General features: G+C 47.3%; 1 protein-coding gene across 4 annotated transcripts in view; it reads right to left on the reverse strand.

Annotated features, from left to right (window-relative positions):
* Positions 1–13,393, reverse strand: part of RARB (retinoic acid receptor beta) — a 424,940-nt gene that overhangs the window by 22,987 nt on the left and 388,560 nt on the right. For all 4 annotated transcript variants that reach the window (XM_030933177.1, XM_030933192.1, XM_010358001.2 and 1 more), the window contains exon 4: positions 5,331–5,491. In XM_030933177.1, coding sequence (XP_030789037.1) covers positions 5,331–5,491 — 161 coding nt within the window. The remainder of the gene's footprint in view (positions 1–5,330; positions 5,492–13,393) is intronic.

Below are 13,393 nucleotides of genomic sequence, written 5' to 3' on the forward strand. Positions count from 1 at the left end.
CAAAGTGCACATGTGAGGGACCTCAGTTGCCCGCTCCTTATGAGAACTGAACTAATGCCTGATGATCTGAGGTGGGGTAGTTCCATCCTGAAACCATACCCAAGCCCCACATCCATGGAAAAATTGTCTTCCACGAAACTGGTCCCTGGTGCCAAAAAGGTTGGGGACCACTGGCTAGGTGAAACCGGCAGCACACGTGTGTTTGCTAGCAAGAAACTGAGGCTCACTACCAGCTGGCTCAAAGTCAGACAGCTGTGAGGTGACAGCGGGGACTGGAACTCGGGTTTTGTGGCCCCCACTGACCGTCCATCCCTGCTGCTGCATCTCTCCTGGCAGGCCGAGCTTCCTGAGTTCCAGGTTCTGCTCCTCTGGCTGATCACAAACGTTAATTTCCAAAAAGCGCACCGAGTCCACCCATGACTACAAGGGTTCAAAACAGCCTTCCTTTTCTATGGTGTGTCTCCTGGAAAGTCTTTTCACGGTTTCACAATTCTGTTTGTGGTCATTTTTCTGAGCGGGTTAAGGGCTTCTTAAATCTTCATAGTTCACATTCACGAGCCCCTGGGAGGACAGCTTACCTCCCGCCAGGCCCCACGTGGTGATGAGCAGCACGCACACGGCAGAGCTGCGGGAGGCTGGGAGCAGAGGCGGCCCTGAGCAGACAGCACGAGCTGGAGGTGGGGGCTACACCACTTGGAAATCTGTCCCACTGTCACACCCACGCTACTTTACAGAACCTGGGCATGTGGCTTGAAAAAATGACAAGACACTTATGATGGGACGGAGAGGAGGAGAGCTGCACACTCAGCACGCCTCCTCTGTGCCGGAAACCGTGCAAGGCGCTCCATATAGTTTTCTCATGGAACCTCCTCTGCGCTGGAAACTGTGCAAGGCGCTCCATATAGTTTTCTCATGGAACCCTCCAGGCAGGAGGTGGATGTGTTTAAAACTCCCGTTCTACAGATGAAGGAGCTGAGGCACACATGATGATGTCACTCTCCAAAGTCACATAACTCCTAAGTAGCAGGGGTTAGAGTTGAACTTGAATTTAGGAGGCCCTAAAGCCCAGATGACAGTCACTAGGGTTCACCCTAAGGAAATGGAGAACACGTCCTCAGAGCTAGGATAGTGCCTCTGGTTCAGTCCTGATTCTATTTTGGAAAGCTCGTCTATAAATAGCTTCTCTCCTGCTTTCTACCTTTCCACAGGGAATCCACCCTCTCTCCTTTTATGGCAGCGGAGGGTCATTGGGTAGAAACCTTCCCAGGGATAACAGCTCTGAAGACTGTGGGTGAGTGCCCTGCCCTGGCCTGAGGTGGGGGTGGTGGGAATATGTTTCTGCCTCTTCCATCCATTCCTGCGGCCTCCTGGGACCCAACCATTTGTCCCCAATCTACCCTAATTAGGGAAGAAAAAGGAACTACTCTTTCAAAGATCTGTAGATGCGCAGCTGGCTGCCTTTTTTATTCCTCTCTGCCCACTAATTCCAAAGGCATCTGACAGGGATGCCACTCTGGTGAAGATGACAGGAAGTTTCTTGCCGTGGAAGCAACTGCCGGTCTAAAAAAAGCTCTTTTTAAAAATGCTCAACTCGGAACTAAGAGCTTGCAGAGAATGTGTTATGGCTGCTGTTATTTATTTATACCACCGACTTCCAGAAAGGATTTTAAGTGGCTCACAATAAAAACACAGCTAGATTTGGGGAGAGATAGTAGAAATGAAGAGCACAGTGAGCTGCAAGACTGGCTCAGAGCGCCCTCCACCCCGCGGTGGGCAGCAGGCCTCTGGAAGGATGCCCAGTAGCGAAGGGCCACGCTCTAGAGATAAAATTGTGCTTTTGTTTTTCCTGCCTGATTGAAAGAAGTACAAAAAGTCTCCACAAAGTATTTAGGAGGGTGGGCCCCAGTTGAGGACTGGGGGTGACTCACCCCCATCTTGGGGTGGATAGGAAAGGGCTCTGGAGGCCCACAGGGAAGCCTCTCTCTCTCAGGCCAGAAGCCGAGGCTGAGACTAGAATTGGAATGCACGGTGGTTTACGTGGGAGGAGATCCCAGGAAGCACTGGAAGAGCAGAGTGGGCAGGGAAGGAAGGCAGCCAGTGGAGTTCATCACTGTGGGCAGTCAGGGCTCGATCTAGCTGGGAAACTCTGGGAGATGGTTTAGAGGATACCTAAGAGTTATCCTGCCCAAGGAATCAGGAAGCCGAGGGATTTACCTCTCCAGCTTCTACTCATCCATGGTGAGGGACCGTTCACAGGAGTGCCAGTGCCTCACATGTGAGCCACCCTGTAGGAACCCCCAGTCACACCAGGCGCGCGTTCCAGGAGGGGCAAACGCTGTACATTGTGTTTGTCCTGCCCTCCTCCAGGCTAGAGTGGGAGCCATTTCACCTGGTTACTAGGTGAGTCAGAGTCTGGGGACTGACTTGGCTGTGCTAAGATACCACCTGGAGGAGACGGAGGGGGGGCCCCTGATGTAGCAGTTAGTGGCCCTAGGTACTGCCATATAAAGTCTCTCACCTCATGACCTGGATCAAAAGTCTCCTCTTTCAGGAAGACCTCCCTACTGTGATCTCTTTTCCTCTGACTTTCTTGGAGCTACAAGATTGATTTATTCCTGGGTCACAGCTCTCTCCTCCTAGCCAGATGCCTCCAATGGCCCCAGCTTCCATTCTCCCGTTCTGGCAACCCTCTCAAGGGATTCTGTGTATAGTGTAGTGGTTAAAAGAGTTGCCCTGGAGTCAGGCTGTTCAAGTTCAAGTCTCACCTCTGACCACTTGTTGACTGAGAGAAAGGGGAAAATTATCTAGGCTTTCTGTACCTGGCTTTCGCATCTGTAATATGAGGGCAATGAAACCCAATTCATAGAGTCCTCACAAGGAGTAAAAGAATTAGTATGCTTACAGTACTTAGCATGGTCCCTAGTACCTAGCAAATGCTCAATAAATATTAGATGTAATAATGATAATAAAGATTTTTGACCACAACCCATCAATTACTGTTCATTATCTATGAACCAAAATACAGACTCCTTAAGTGGCACTCAGGACTCTGCCAGGCTTTTCCCATTCTCACTTCCCACTCGTTGTCAACTCAACACAGTCCACCATTGCACAATGCTCGTTTTCTCTCATCTTCTCTTTTCATCCCTTCCCACTGTGCCAGCCTGAGTTCCCTCATTTCTTAGGTCAAGACACCCCCACCTTGATACACAGCCCAATACAGGGCCTGAAATGCCACTGAATGGCTGGCAATTAGTAAGTATTTCTGAAAGAAATAAATGGCATACTTTCTGGTATTGGTTACTCATCATATTACTTTTCTGTATTGTCAGATGCACCCAGCATAGGGGCCAGGTCCCAGTTCATAGCCAGTAGAAGATGCACGGCTGGATGATGCTTCTGCCACTCCACTGCTAGGTAGATATATTTGGGTCCCATCACAGCAGCTTTTCACAAATTGACTCATTTCATCCTCCCAACTAGTTCACATTATTCCCATTTAGAGATGGGAAACCTGAGGCTGAGAGACGTTAGGTAATTTGTTCACTGTCACGGGGCTGATGGTGGCTGAGCAGGACTTGAAGTACATTCGTGTGGTTCCAGGCCTCTGTTCTGGATACATGGGGTCACATTCCACTTTCTCTCCCAGGTGAAAATGAAAGCTCCCTTACAGTGTCCAGTCTTGTCCTGGCCTGTGTCCCTGCTCTGGGATGGGACAGTGCTCCCCAAGCTCAGTGAAGACTGGTTGAGGTTAAGCCGAGTCTCTCCCTCGGCCTGGCAGACATGCCAGTGTCCCTCCTGGCTGACACCCATGGGCGAGCTGGGCCCCAGGGTGCCACCCTGGGTCTTGCTTCTCAAAGCCCAGCTTATTTGCTCTTCAGAGTCTGGTCTGCAGACCAGCAGCATCAGTAGCCGGGCAGCTTGTTAGAAATGCCCCTAGGCCATGCCTGCTGCACCAGAACCTGCATTGTAAAAAGATCACCAGACGCGTCAGATGCACACTGAGTTTTAAGAAGTAGTGCTCAAGGTTCTACCTCTGCGTCCAGTGAGCCAAAGCCTCTGGGCTTAGCCAGGGGACTTATCTGTTTAAGGTGGGTACCAGCCCTTCAGAAGCTGGTGCCACCCAACTGTGTAGCCTCATCCTCATCTGAGAAGCCACCTAGGCGTGTGCTGGCATCAGTTGCCATAGGCGCCCCTCTGGTCCTGCTTCTGGTCACCATTCTCGTGTTACAGATACCATGGTGGCACCCACATCCCAGCGCACCACACCGCATGCTCACCAAGAACTGCTGCAAAGCCCCTCCACTCACTGTGGTTTTTTCTTCCTGGTATCACTATTTTGTCTTTTTATCTTCAGGACCTCCCATGCTATCCTTTTTCCAGCATACCAGTCACCAAACCACCAAGTGCTACAATATTTGGATTTTTTTTTTAAAAGTATGTTTACTACAGCATTGTAGGTGAGCAACCTAAGGTTTTTAAAGAGGCCAGAACAACATTCTAGTTATATTAATTCATCAAATATCTATTGAGTGTCTATTACATGCCACAAGTTAGAAATATACATCAGTGAACATAATATATGCAAAAACCACTTGGAAAAATTAAAGCACCTCATGACCTCTCCACTGGCACAACCTAGACCAGCCAACACACACCTCCTACCTTATTCACTCACTTCTCTTTTTCCTCCTTCTCTCTCTTTATTTCTAATCTCAGTGAAAGGTCATTCCTAGCAGAAGCCTGGGAAGCAGAGGGAGAACATTCACTCAACAGGGCATGGGGCATGCCTACCCCAAACTTTTCTAGGCCCTGGCTTAGGGGTTTCGTACATGTCCTCTCACAGAAGGCAGACCTTGGCCCAGGAGAGGGCCTCTTTATCTTGGCTGGATTTCACAGCTGGATTGGGGTTTTTAAAAGATCGGGCCCTTGTACCCTGGGTCCCTCTGTACAGATGTCTGTCATGACCCATGTAACGCATCACTGGCTTTGTTTCCTTCACCAGATCAAAGTCTCTGAGAGCAGCACTCAATAGTTCATGTTGCCAGGGCTTAGAACACAGCCTGTCGTATAGCAAATGCTCAGTTAATGCATCTAGCGTGAATGCATGTGTGCATGACTGCAGGGAGGTGGCACTCAGCCTACTCACTGACTGCCCATGCCCAAAGGCTACCACACAGAGGGAAGTGGCTACCACATAACCCCAGGCGGCTAGCATGCAAGTCCCTGCCAGGCCCAGTGCAGGGTGTGTGTGTGTGTGTGTATCTCTGCACACATGCATGTGCAAGGTTTCCACACGTCCAGCAGCCTGGGGCAGGAGTATCTCTTACCGTGGTGTATTTACCCAGCTGGCAGAGCGAAGGGAAAGTTTCCTGGTGAGCTTTTCGGATCTTCTCTGTGAGATCGTCCAACTCAGCTGTCATTTCATAGCTCTCTGTGCATTCTTGCTTCGAAGTCTCCTTCTTTTTCTTGTTCCTGTCATTCCTGACAGCTGGAAATGAGAGAGAAGGCACGTCAGGGGTCACTGAAGGCTGGGCCTGTGCTCCTGAGCTGGGAGGTTCCACCTCCCGATGCTGCCTTAAGCTCATTTGATATTTGGGACAGAAACAGTGGGAAGAGGTGGTAATAATACACCTCCCTGGAAAAGGGATTTGGCAGCCGGGGAGGCCCGGCAGAGAGCTAGGTTTGTCTCTCTGTATACGCATGTGCCTGTCAGTTGTTTGGGAAGCTTGGGCTCAACCCAGGAGGCTCAGAGTCTTGGCTTATTGTGAGAGAACTTCTTCTGTGGACTGGATCTCTTGAAGAGAGAAGGATTTTTCCAACAGCTTTACCCTCAAAGGGGATGCCCTGAGTGACACTGTAAGGGAAGGGTCGGGTCTCTGAACAAAGCTCCTGTTGCTTCATAATTAGTATTTCCTAGTTACACATTTTGCTGTCTTTGCTTTTTAGTTTTCTGAATTAAGTGACTGGCACTTTTGAAGAAACTCATCTGAGAGGAGATAAGGATGATGGTTTTTGTCCCTTCGTGTTTTTCTTCTTTCTAAACTTTCTGTATGAGCCATGTTATCTGTTTTGGTCTATGAAGTTACTTAAAAATAATAATTGATATAGTATGAAACCTTCAGCCTGGAAAACCATTTATTCCCTTATTCGCTGGTCGCCACTCGACTCCACCTTGTGTCCGGAACACTGCACCCACAGCAGGCGTGTGTGCTTTCCCTCTGCATGCTCTGGGCCAAGCACGGTACCAGGCACAAAGTCAGGGCCCAGGACACAGTGCTACGGAAGCCTGTGCAGCACAGGCCTCTGGTATGACTGCAAAACCGAGTGTAACTCAAAGCTCTAGCCCCTGACTAGGATCTCGTGGGGAAAGAAACTGAAGCCCCGGGAGGCAGACACGTGAAACCAGACCAGGCCACCCCCTCCAGGAAGTCCATGTTCGCTGGGGGCCCCGTGGGTGCCAGGCTGGACGCTGCCTGGCTAGGCCTGCCACCACCGTGACCTGGGAATCTGGACTGCAAAATGACCCAGGGCATAATCTGATCTGCCTAAGAGGATCTGGCCTGAGTTGCCTCCCTAAGAGCACACGGGTGATTTGAGAACTGGCAGTTCCCTGTGTCCACACCATGAGAACACTCGTGTTTGGGGTGGGAGCTGAGGGCAGAGTAAGACAATAGCAGGAGGAGAGAGGAAGCGGTGAAAGGAAAGAGCAAGGGGTGAGAAGGGGGAGTAAAGAAACAAAGGGAGGTGAGTCGTCCTACAAAATCAGTGTCTGTACAAGCCACTCCTACCCAACCAGGAGGGAGGGCAGCTGGGGAGAAAAGGAACCTTTTTTTGAGTATGTTGAACATGGTATCACAGTATCTCACTTGATCCTCTTATCAGGTAGGCAAGTTTAAACCAATTTTACAGATGAAGAAACTGAGTCTTGGAGAAGCTAAGAAATATGCTCAAGTTCACATGATTGAGAAGTTCTTTCCTCACTTGGACTCACTTACTTATTCCTAAGGAAACCAACAGGTCTGAAGAGAATACCTTTCTAGACAGTTTCCTTCCCCCAGGACTCTGAAATGACACTGCTCATTGCTCAGAAAATTTCTAGATCACTGGTGAAATGAGTGGGTAGCACAGCCTCAGCTGTATTCTTTCCCAGTGCAGACTGGCCCCTCGAGACCTCTGTGACCAGATCCCTCCCAGCCAGTGTAGGATGCTGGGTGAGAGCGGGTATCGTGGTTCAAAGCAGAGAGAATGCAAAGAAGCCGGTGGGCAAAGCAGACACAATGAGGGGGGAAGGTGTCATGCAGGGTGGCAGAGACGGCATGGTGGCTCTCTGTGAGGTGGAGCCTGGACTGCTGAAGGGAGGGAATGTCTGAAGGCTTGTGTGTGAGTGCGCAGGATCTCAGGTGACAGCCTCCCCTCTTTTCCCCTGCCTCTGCCCATGGCCTTCCTTAGCTAATGACAAAGTCAAATCTAAGCAGGGAGGGTCCTTCTGAAACACAGCCCGGGGAAAAGGACTCGGCAGTTTTTCACAAAGTTATACACAGAAGTACCAAGTGATCCAGCAATTCCTCTCCTCGGTGTACACCCAAGAGAACTGAAAATATATGTCTATGCAAAACTTGTCCATGAATGTTCATGACAGCGTGACTCACAGCAGTTGAAAAGTGGAAAGAACACAAATGTTCATCACCTGATGATGGAGAAGCGGAATCTAGGATGTCCTTATGGTGGAATATTATTTGTCATAAAAAGGAATGAATTATGGACACATGCTGCAACACAGATGAAGTTTTAACACATATACCGTAAAGAAGCCAGTCACAAAAAGCCACACATTGTGTGATTCTAACTATATGGATGTCCAGAGCAGGCCAATCCAAAGACAGAAAGTAGGCTTGTGGTTGTCAGGTCCAGGGGCCAGTTGGTGGGGAGGGAGGATCGGGAGTGCTAACGGGTTCAGGGTTTCTTTTTTGAGGAGATGAAAATGTTCTGGACTTACTGGTGAAGGCTGCACAACTTAGTGGATCCACTACGCACCACTGAATTGTACAGTTTAAAATGATGAATGCTATGCTACGTGAATTATATCACAAAACAACACCAACAAGAAACCCAGAGCCCTTTGGGAGGCCACACATTGCTAAATACCAGGAACTGCTTTGAGTCGATCATGAAGCTGAGATGACACCTACAGCTCCATTAAAACGCAGCAGCAGCTGCAATACCCTTTAGTGATTGTATAGCAAGGGCCACTGGGGCACCAGCAGGTGAAGAATCCTGGCTCACGAAATCGTCACAGTAAGCCAGGTGAGGTGAGCATGATGACCCCGTTTCTACACTCAAGGAACTTGAGGCCCAACAACACCATGTTTGAAAGTAGTCAACCCAATGTGCATTTCAGTGGAATGTGCAGAGAGGCCACAAAACAAACTAATAACCCACCCAAGGATTCCCCATAATTCCGTCCACAGGGAGCTCTTCAGGACCCGTGTCTGCTCCTAAGCATTCTGCTTCATTTTCCCCATCCACCACCAGGGGCCTGGAAAACTCAGATGAACAAACACAGCTCTAGAGGGTTACCAGGAGAGAGGAGACACCGTGAGCTCTCATCATGGAGTATCTGAACCAAGCAAGCAAGGGAGGGGTGAGGTCCTGTGGGAAGGGGCCCGGGGTGAGCTGCAGCTGGGCACCAAGTTGGGAGTCTCTGTTGGGTTGTACAGTGATAGCACCTGCCATTTGCAAAATCACAACTGTGAAGCCAGAGCACCATATTCTGAGCTTTGGGCCCAATTTGGAGCACCCTTTGCAGCTGACTCAAAGGGGACCATGGTATAACCTCAGGCTGCTTTCCACAGTCCTTCTGTCCCCTAAACAAAGTCCCACCACCACTGTCTATGTAACTAAAGGACTATGCAACATGCAGGAACAACCCCTCTGGTGATAATGCCCCAATTACATAGAGCTTCATAAGTTGACAGACAAATTTTCTAAACATGTGGCTTCAGCAGCTGCTTCCCTCAATGGTTTTAAACTCTGGAAGAACGCAGACACAGTGTTTGAGAAGGGCTGCCAAGAACCACCAGAATCACGGAGGTGATGCAGTGCACAAGAAGCCACAGGGGCCTGGGGATGGTGGCTTTGTCCAGGTTCTTGGTACCATTGGTCCCTCTGAGGCCTCATGGTCAGCAGCTCCTGGGGCAGGGCAGGGGCTCATTCCCCTGGAGGTCAGCAGTGGGAGGCAAGGGGTGACACAGGTACTGCTGGGGAAGTCAGGAGATAAGAATAAGTGCCAGCTCCACCACTGACCACCTGGGGTCAACTCCAGAGGAGGCAGCTCCTTTCAGAGCCTCCCCCGAGATGGCAGTAGCACCTGCATGGAGACACACAGATGGTGGGTTAGGTGGGAAGGAGGTAGACTGCTGTAAAAGCCCGTGTGGGTTAGTTATGCAGGAAGAATGTAAAGCCCTTCTGTGGGGAAATGGATGCCCTAAACACCAAGGACTTGTGGGGATTACTGTGGGGCCTGTGGCTGTCAGTGGCAGAGGAGACTTGCTATAAAAAATGGTGCTTGGAGAAGCCATTGCAGTGGCACCAAATGAGTGGGTGGATTCATTTGTTCCTTCATTGTTTAATTCGTTCATTCAATCAATGAATATTTACTGACTATCTACTACGTGCCATCGCAACACAGGATGGTTCTTGCTGCCATGAAGCAAAAACTTATGGTAGGCGACAGACATTAATCATATAATAAAACAGTGACAGTAAAATAATAGAATATTGGCATCACTATTATTACATGTACTGCAATTAATATATGAGAGTATTATTTACCACAATACTGAAAGTGCTCATTACAACTATCATAAAACCTTCTATTCATGGTAGACCACTCAATCCTTACAACAACCTAATAGGGTAGATATCACTATTATGCCCATTTTGCAGATGAGAAAATGGAGGCACAGGAAGGTGAGTACCCTGCCTGAGGTCATGCATCCTGTGAGTGATACAGTCAGGATCAGAACTTAGGAAACCCAGTGTGCTCTGCTGAGTCTGAGTCTACCCCATGTACACACATTCTACAGCGTAGTGAGTGTAATGAAACATGCTACAGGGACCTGTGCCTGCGTATTACTGGGTGTGGCAGGGGGCTCCTGCTGGTCCTAGATTAGGAAGCTAACACTGGGGAATTGGGAGGGTAAGCTGAGGCGCGTTGTGGGATGGTGGGTGGGGAGATGACTCTCTTCTCTGGGAGCGTAGGGTGTGCATCTGATGCTCAGCTCCAAAGGCTGCCTGGGATGTTGGATGGTGGGCCTCTTCTTTCACTCTGATTGCAACTGACATATACCTATGCCAGACCTGGGGGTTTGACAAGCTGCTTTCAGGTATGGTGCACCCCTGGGAGGGAATGGGGAGGAAAGAGAGGAGCAAGCACTGTCAAGCCTGCATCAAAGTCCTCCCCTCCAAGTCTGCGAACATCTGAAAGGCAAGGGCCGCATGTTACTTGTCTCCATGTTCCCAGGGCTTAATACAAGATCCAACCCACAGATGGGGGGCCTCATAACTGTTTTGCAAATGATAAGGTAGACATGTACCTACATGTGGTGTTCTGTCCACTGTCAAGGCCTATATGTGGCAATACAGAGTTCACCTGAGCCTCTTTCTTCCAGAATTTAAAGTTCTCATTATCACGTTGGGGCCTGTGGGGGAGTCACCAACTACTCTCCACCCCTACAGTAGTAGCCAGGTTGATGAAGCAGGTGGGGCATTCAGCGGGTCACAGATGTGATTTATACACCGGATAGAACCCGGCCCGATGTTTGCAAAGCGCTTCTTGGATGAAAGGTGCTCCATAAAATATCAAGTATTCTCCTTGTGAGGGGCTAAGTGCTACAAATCAGATTTGGTGGCATAAAAGTAACATATTTATGATCCACTATCATATTGCAAATGAAATGAATGTAATAAAAGTGTCACTTATACAAATACCTCTGATGTACGGATCTCGACCTATGAATATGAAAACAGACACCCAAGCACTTTTATTTGAATGTCTAATCATGGAAATAAATGAAGTCATGTTCATTTTAATGTGTGCACTTGTGCATGTATCTGGAATATTGATTTTCATGCACACAATAAAAATTTAATGCAGGAAACATGCAAAAGATGTAGATTCACTTGGAGTCAGGAAGAGATGAAAACAATGCTTCACTAAAAGTCCTTTCACATCAAAAAAAAAAAAAAAAAAAAAGGAAAATACAATTGATGGTATTTTTGTCCATAAAGTTCTTTATATTCAGCTTAGCAAAGGAAGCATGATGGTCTATTTATTCTTGCTTGAAAATTAAAGTCTGGAATTTGTTCATCTTGACTCTTCAGCCGCTTGCTAACTGCAAGAATAATGAGTCACAGTCGGTGATCAGAGCTATGAGGCTGTCATGAGTTGGGGATGACCTGTAACTAATGCACTGATATATTTAAAAGAAAAACAGTAAAACATGCTTTAATTTTAGTTAAAAAATCATTTTCTAATCTCATTATATAAACGAGCTACCATGGATCTGAAGGCAGGTGGATCTATTACTAATGGTTAGAGACTTACTTTTCCCATAACCTAAGGATTTAACTCAAGCATTTAACACAGCAGGTCCCACGGTAAACTGGGTAGAGTTGGGGTGAGTAAATACTTCTTCTACGTCGGAATCTGCCTGAAGGTGCGGACTGTGTCTTTTTCCTAACAAAGTTCCTGCCATGTGAATTCTAGTTGAAACTGGAACAAATATACAGAGAAAAAAGGCTAGCAGCTAAGTTTTCTTGACACTCATGAGACATGTGTCTTTTGGGCCAGGCTGAGGGTAGGGCGCGGAAGAGTATGTTTTGAATGAATCAAGTTATTCCATTTCCAGGGACCTTGATTTCAGGGTTTGTAAAATGGAGGTCAAAATGGAATCCTAAGAGGACCACTCTGAGTCTGCAACATGTAGCATACGTGCAAGGACTTCAAAAGGGGACAGGAGGCCCCACACAACCTCGAAGTCTAAGAGATGACCTGGTGTCCATTGTGCCAGCAATCAAGCAAGGAGCATGCTGAGAATTTTTACAGAATATTAAAGTCTTAGGGGAAACAGTCTGGACACAGCATTCTGAGAGTTTAACACGGATCTTCCAGCCTAGCTCCGCTTCTTAAAGTTATTCAAAGAAGTTATAGAAAATCCCTGAAATATCAGAATGTACAGATGTCAAATACTTCTTTGTAGTTAAAGTGGTATGTTATGCGAATGAAACTTTCAAAACAAATTTAATCACATTTCCCTCACTGGTTACTTTTTGATACGCAGATTTTTACCTCTTCTTGCATGAAGAGTCTTTCAAATACTTTTTCCCTCCTCTGTCTGGGCTGGTAAGGGCAGCCCTACTGTGGTCGCATTCATTTTCAGACAAGCACAGTGTGGTGGGAATCCTTGCAAGGCAAGAGATTTAGTTTTAGATGAAAAATCCTTTTCTTTGGACATATGAGCTATAAGAAATATCTTAAGTTCAATTCCAGAAATGAGAAAAAAGAAAATGTTCTGGCATAATGTATAAAAGTAGGAACTCAACAATGAGTAGCTGAGGGATGACGTGAACCTCTGAGATGCTTTCCTTCATCAACGGTGGTGCTTCTTTGCACATTTCCTCTGTCAGAAATGGGCTATTCTCAATGATGACTTTGCCTAAATCCTATCCAAAGAGGCATACGTGTCTGTGACTCCGTGTTTGTGACAGAGCTACCCAATATGAATAAGAGCTGAAACGAAGTCCTTTACTGATGGCAGAAAACTGAATGTTAAAAAACGTAAATTAAAGACATTGTGGCTGGCCCCTCTGCTTTTTAGCCAGAATAAAGTCACACACTTACTGCATGATCAAGTCACCTTGTTTTTAAAAACTTCTGATCCAGAAAAAAAAAAAAAAAGGCTTAGTATCATTTCCATGATCAATTTTCATAGGCAGGAAATTCTTTGCTATGCCAAACTCAAGTTCACTTCTGCTGAAGCCTAAGCTGCCCTCGTGTATCTGAAACACTGTGAGTGGGTCTTTTAACTTTTTTGAAAAAAGGCAGACAGTCTAAGGTTCAGGAATCAATAGTCTTCAAATAGAGGCCCCATATATCTAGGGTAAAAAAGTTGAGCAGGGATACAAGCACACTCCTTTATATTTCTTTCATGGAATAGGCATAGACTGCCTTTCAAACACAGAATCTGATGAAGGGCAGGAGGGCAATAAAGAAATTTCCCAACAGCAGATTGTTCCAGATAAGCTTGTATCTTGCTCTGTGTCATGTATATTCTTTATAACAAGTTATGGGCTTTCAAATATTAAATAACAGTCTCTATCATGACAAAAT

Source organism: Rhinopithecus roxellana, chromosome 1, assembly GCF_007565055.1.
Source record: "Rhinopithecus roxellana isolate Shanxi Qingling chromosome 1, ASM756505v1, whole genome shotgun sequence".
NCBI lineage: Eukaryota > Metazoa > Chordata > Mammalia > Primates > Cercopithecidae > Rhinopithecus > Rhinopithecus roxellana.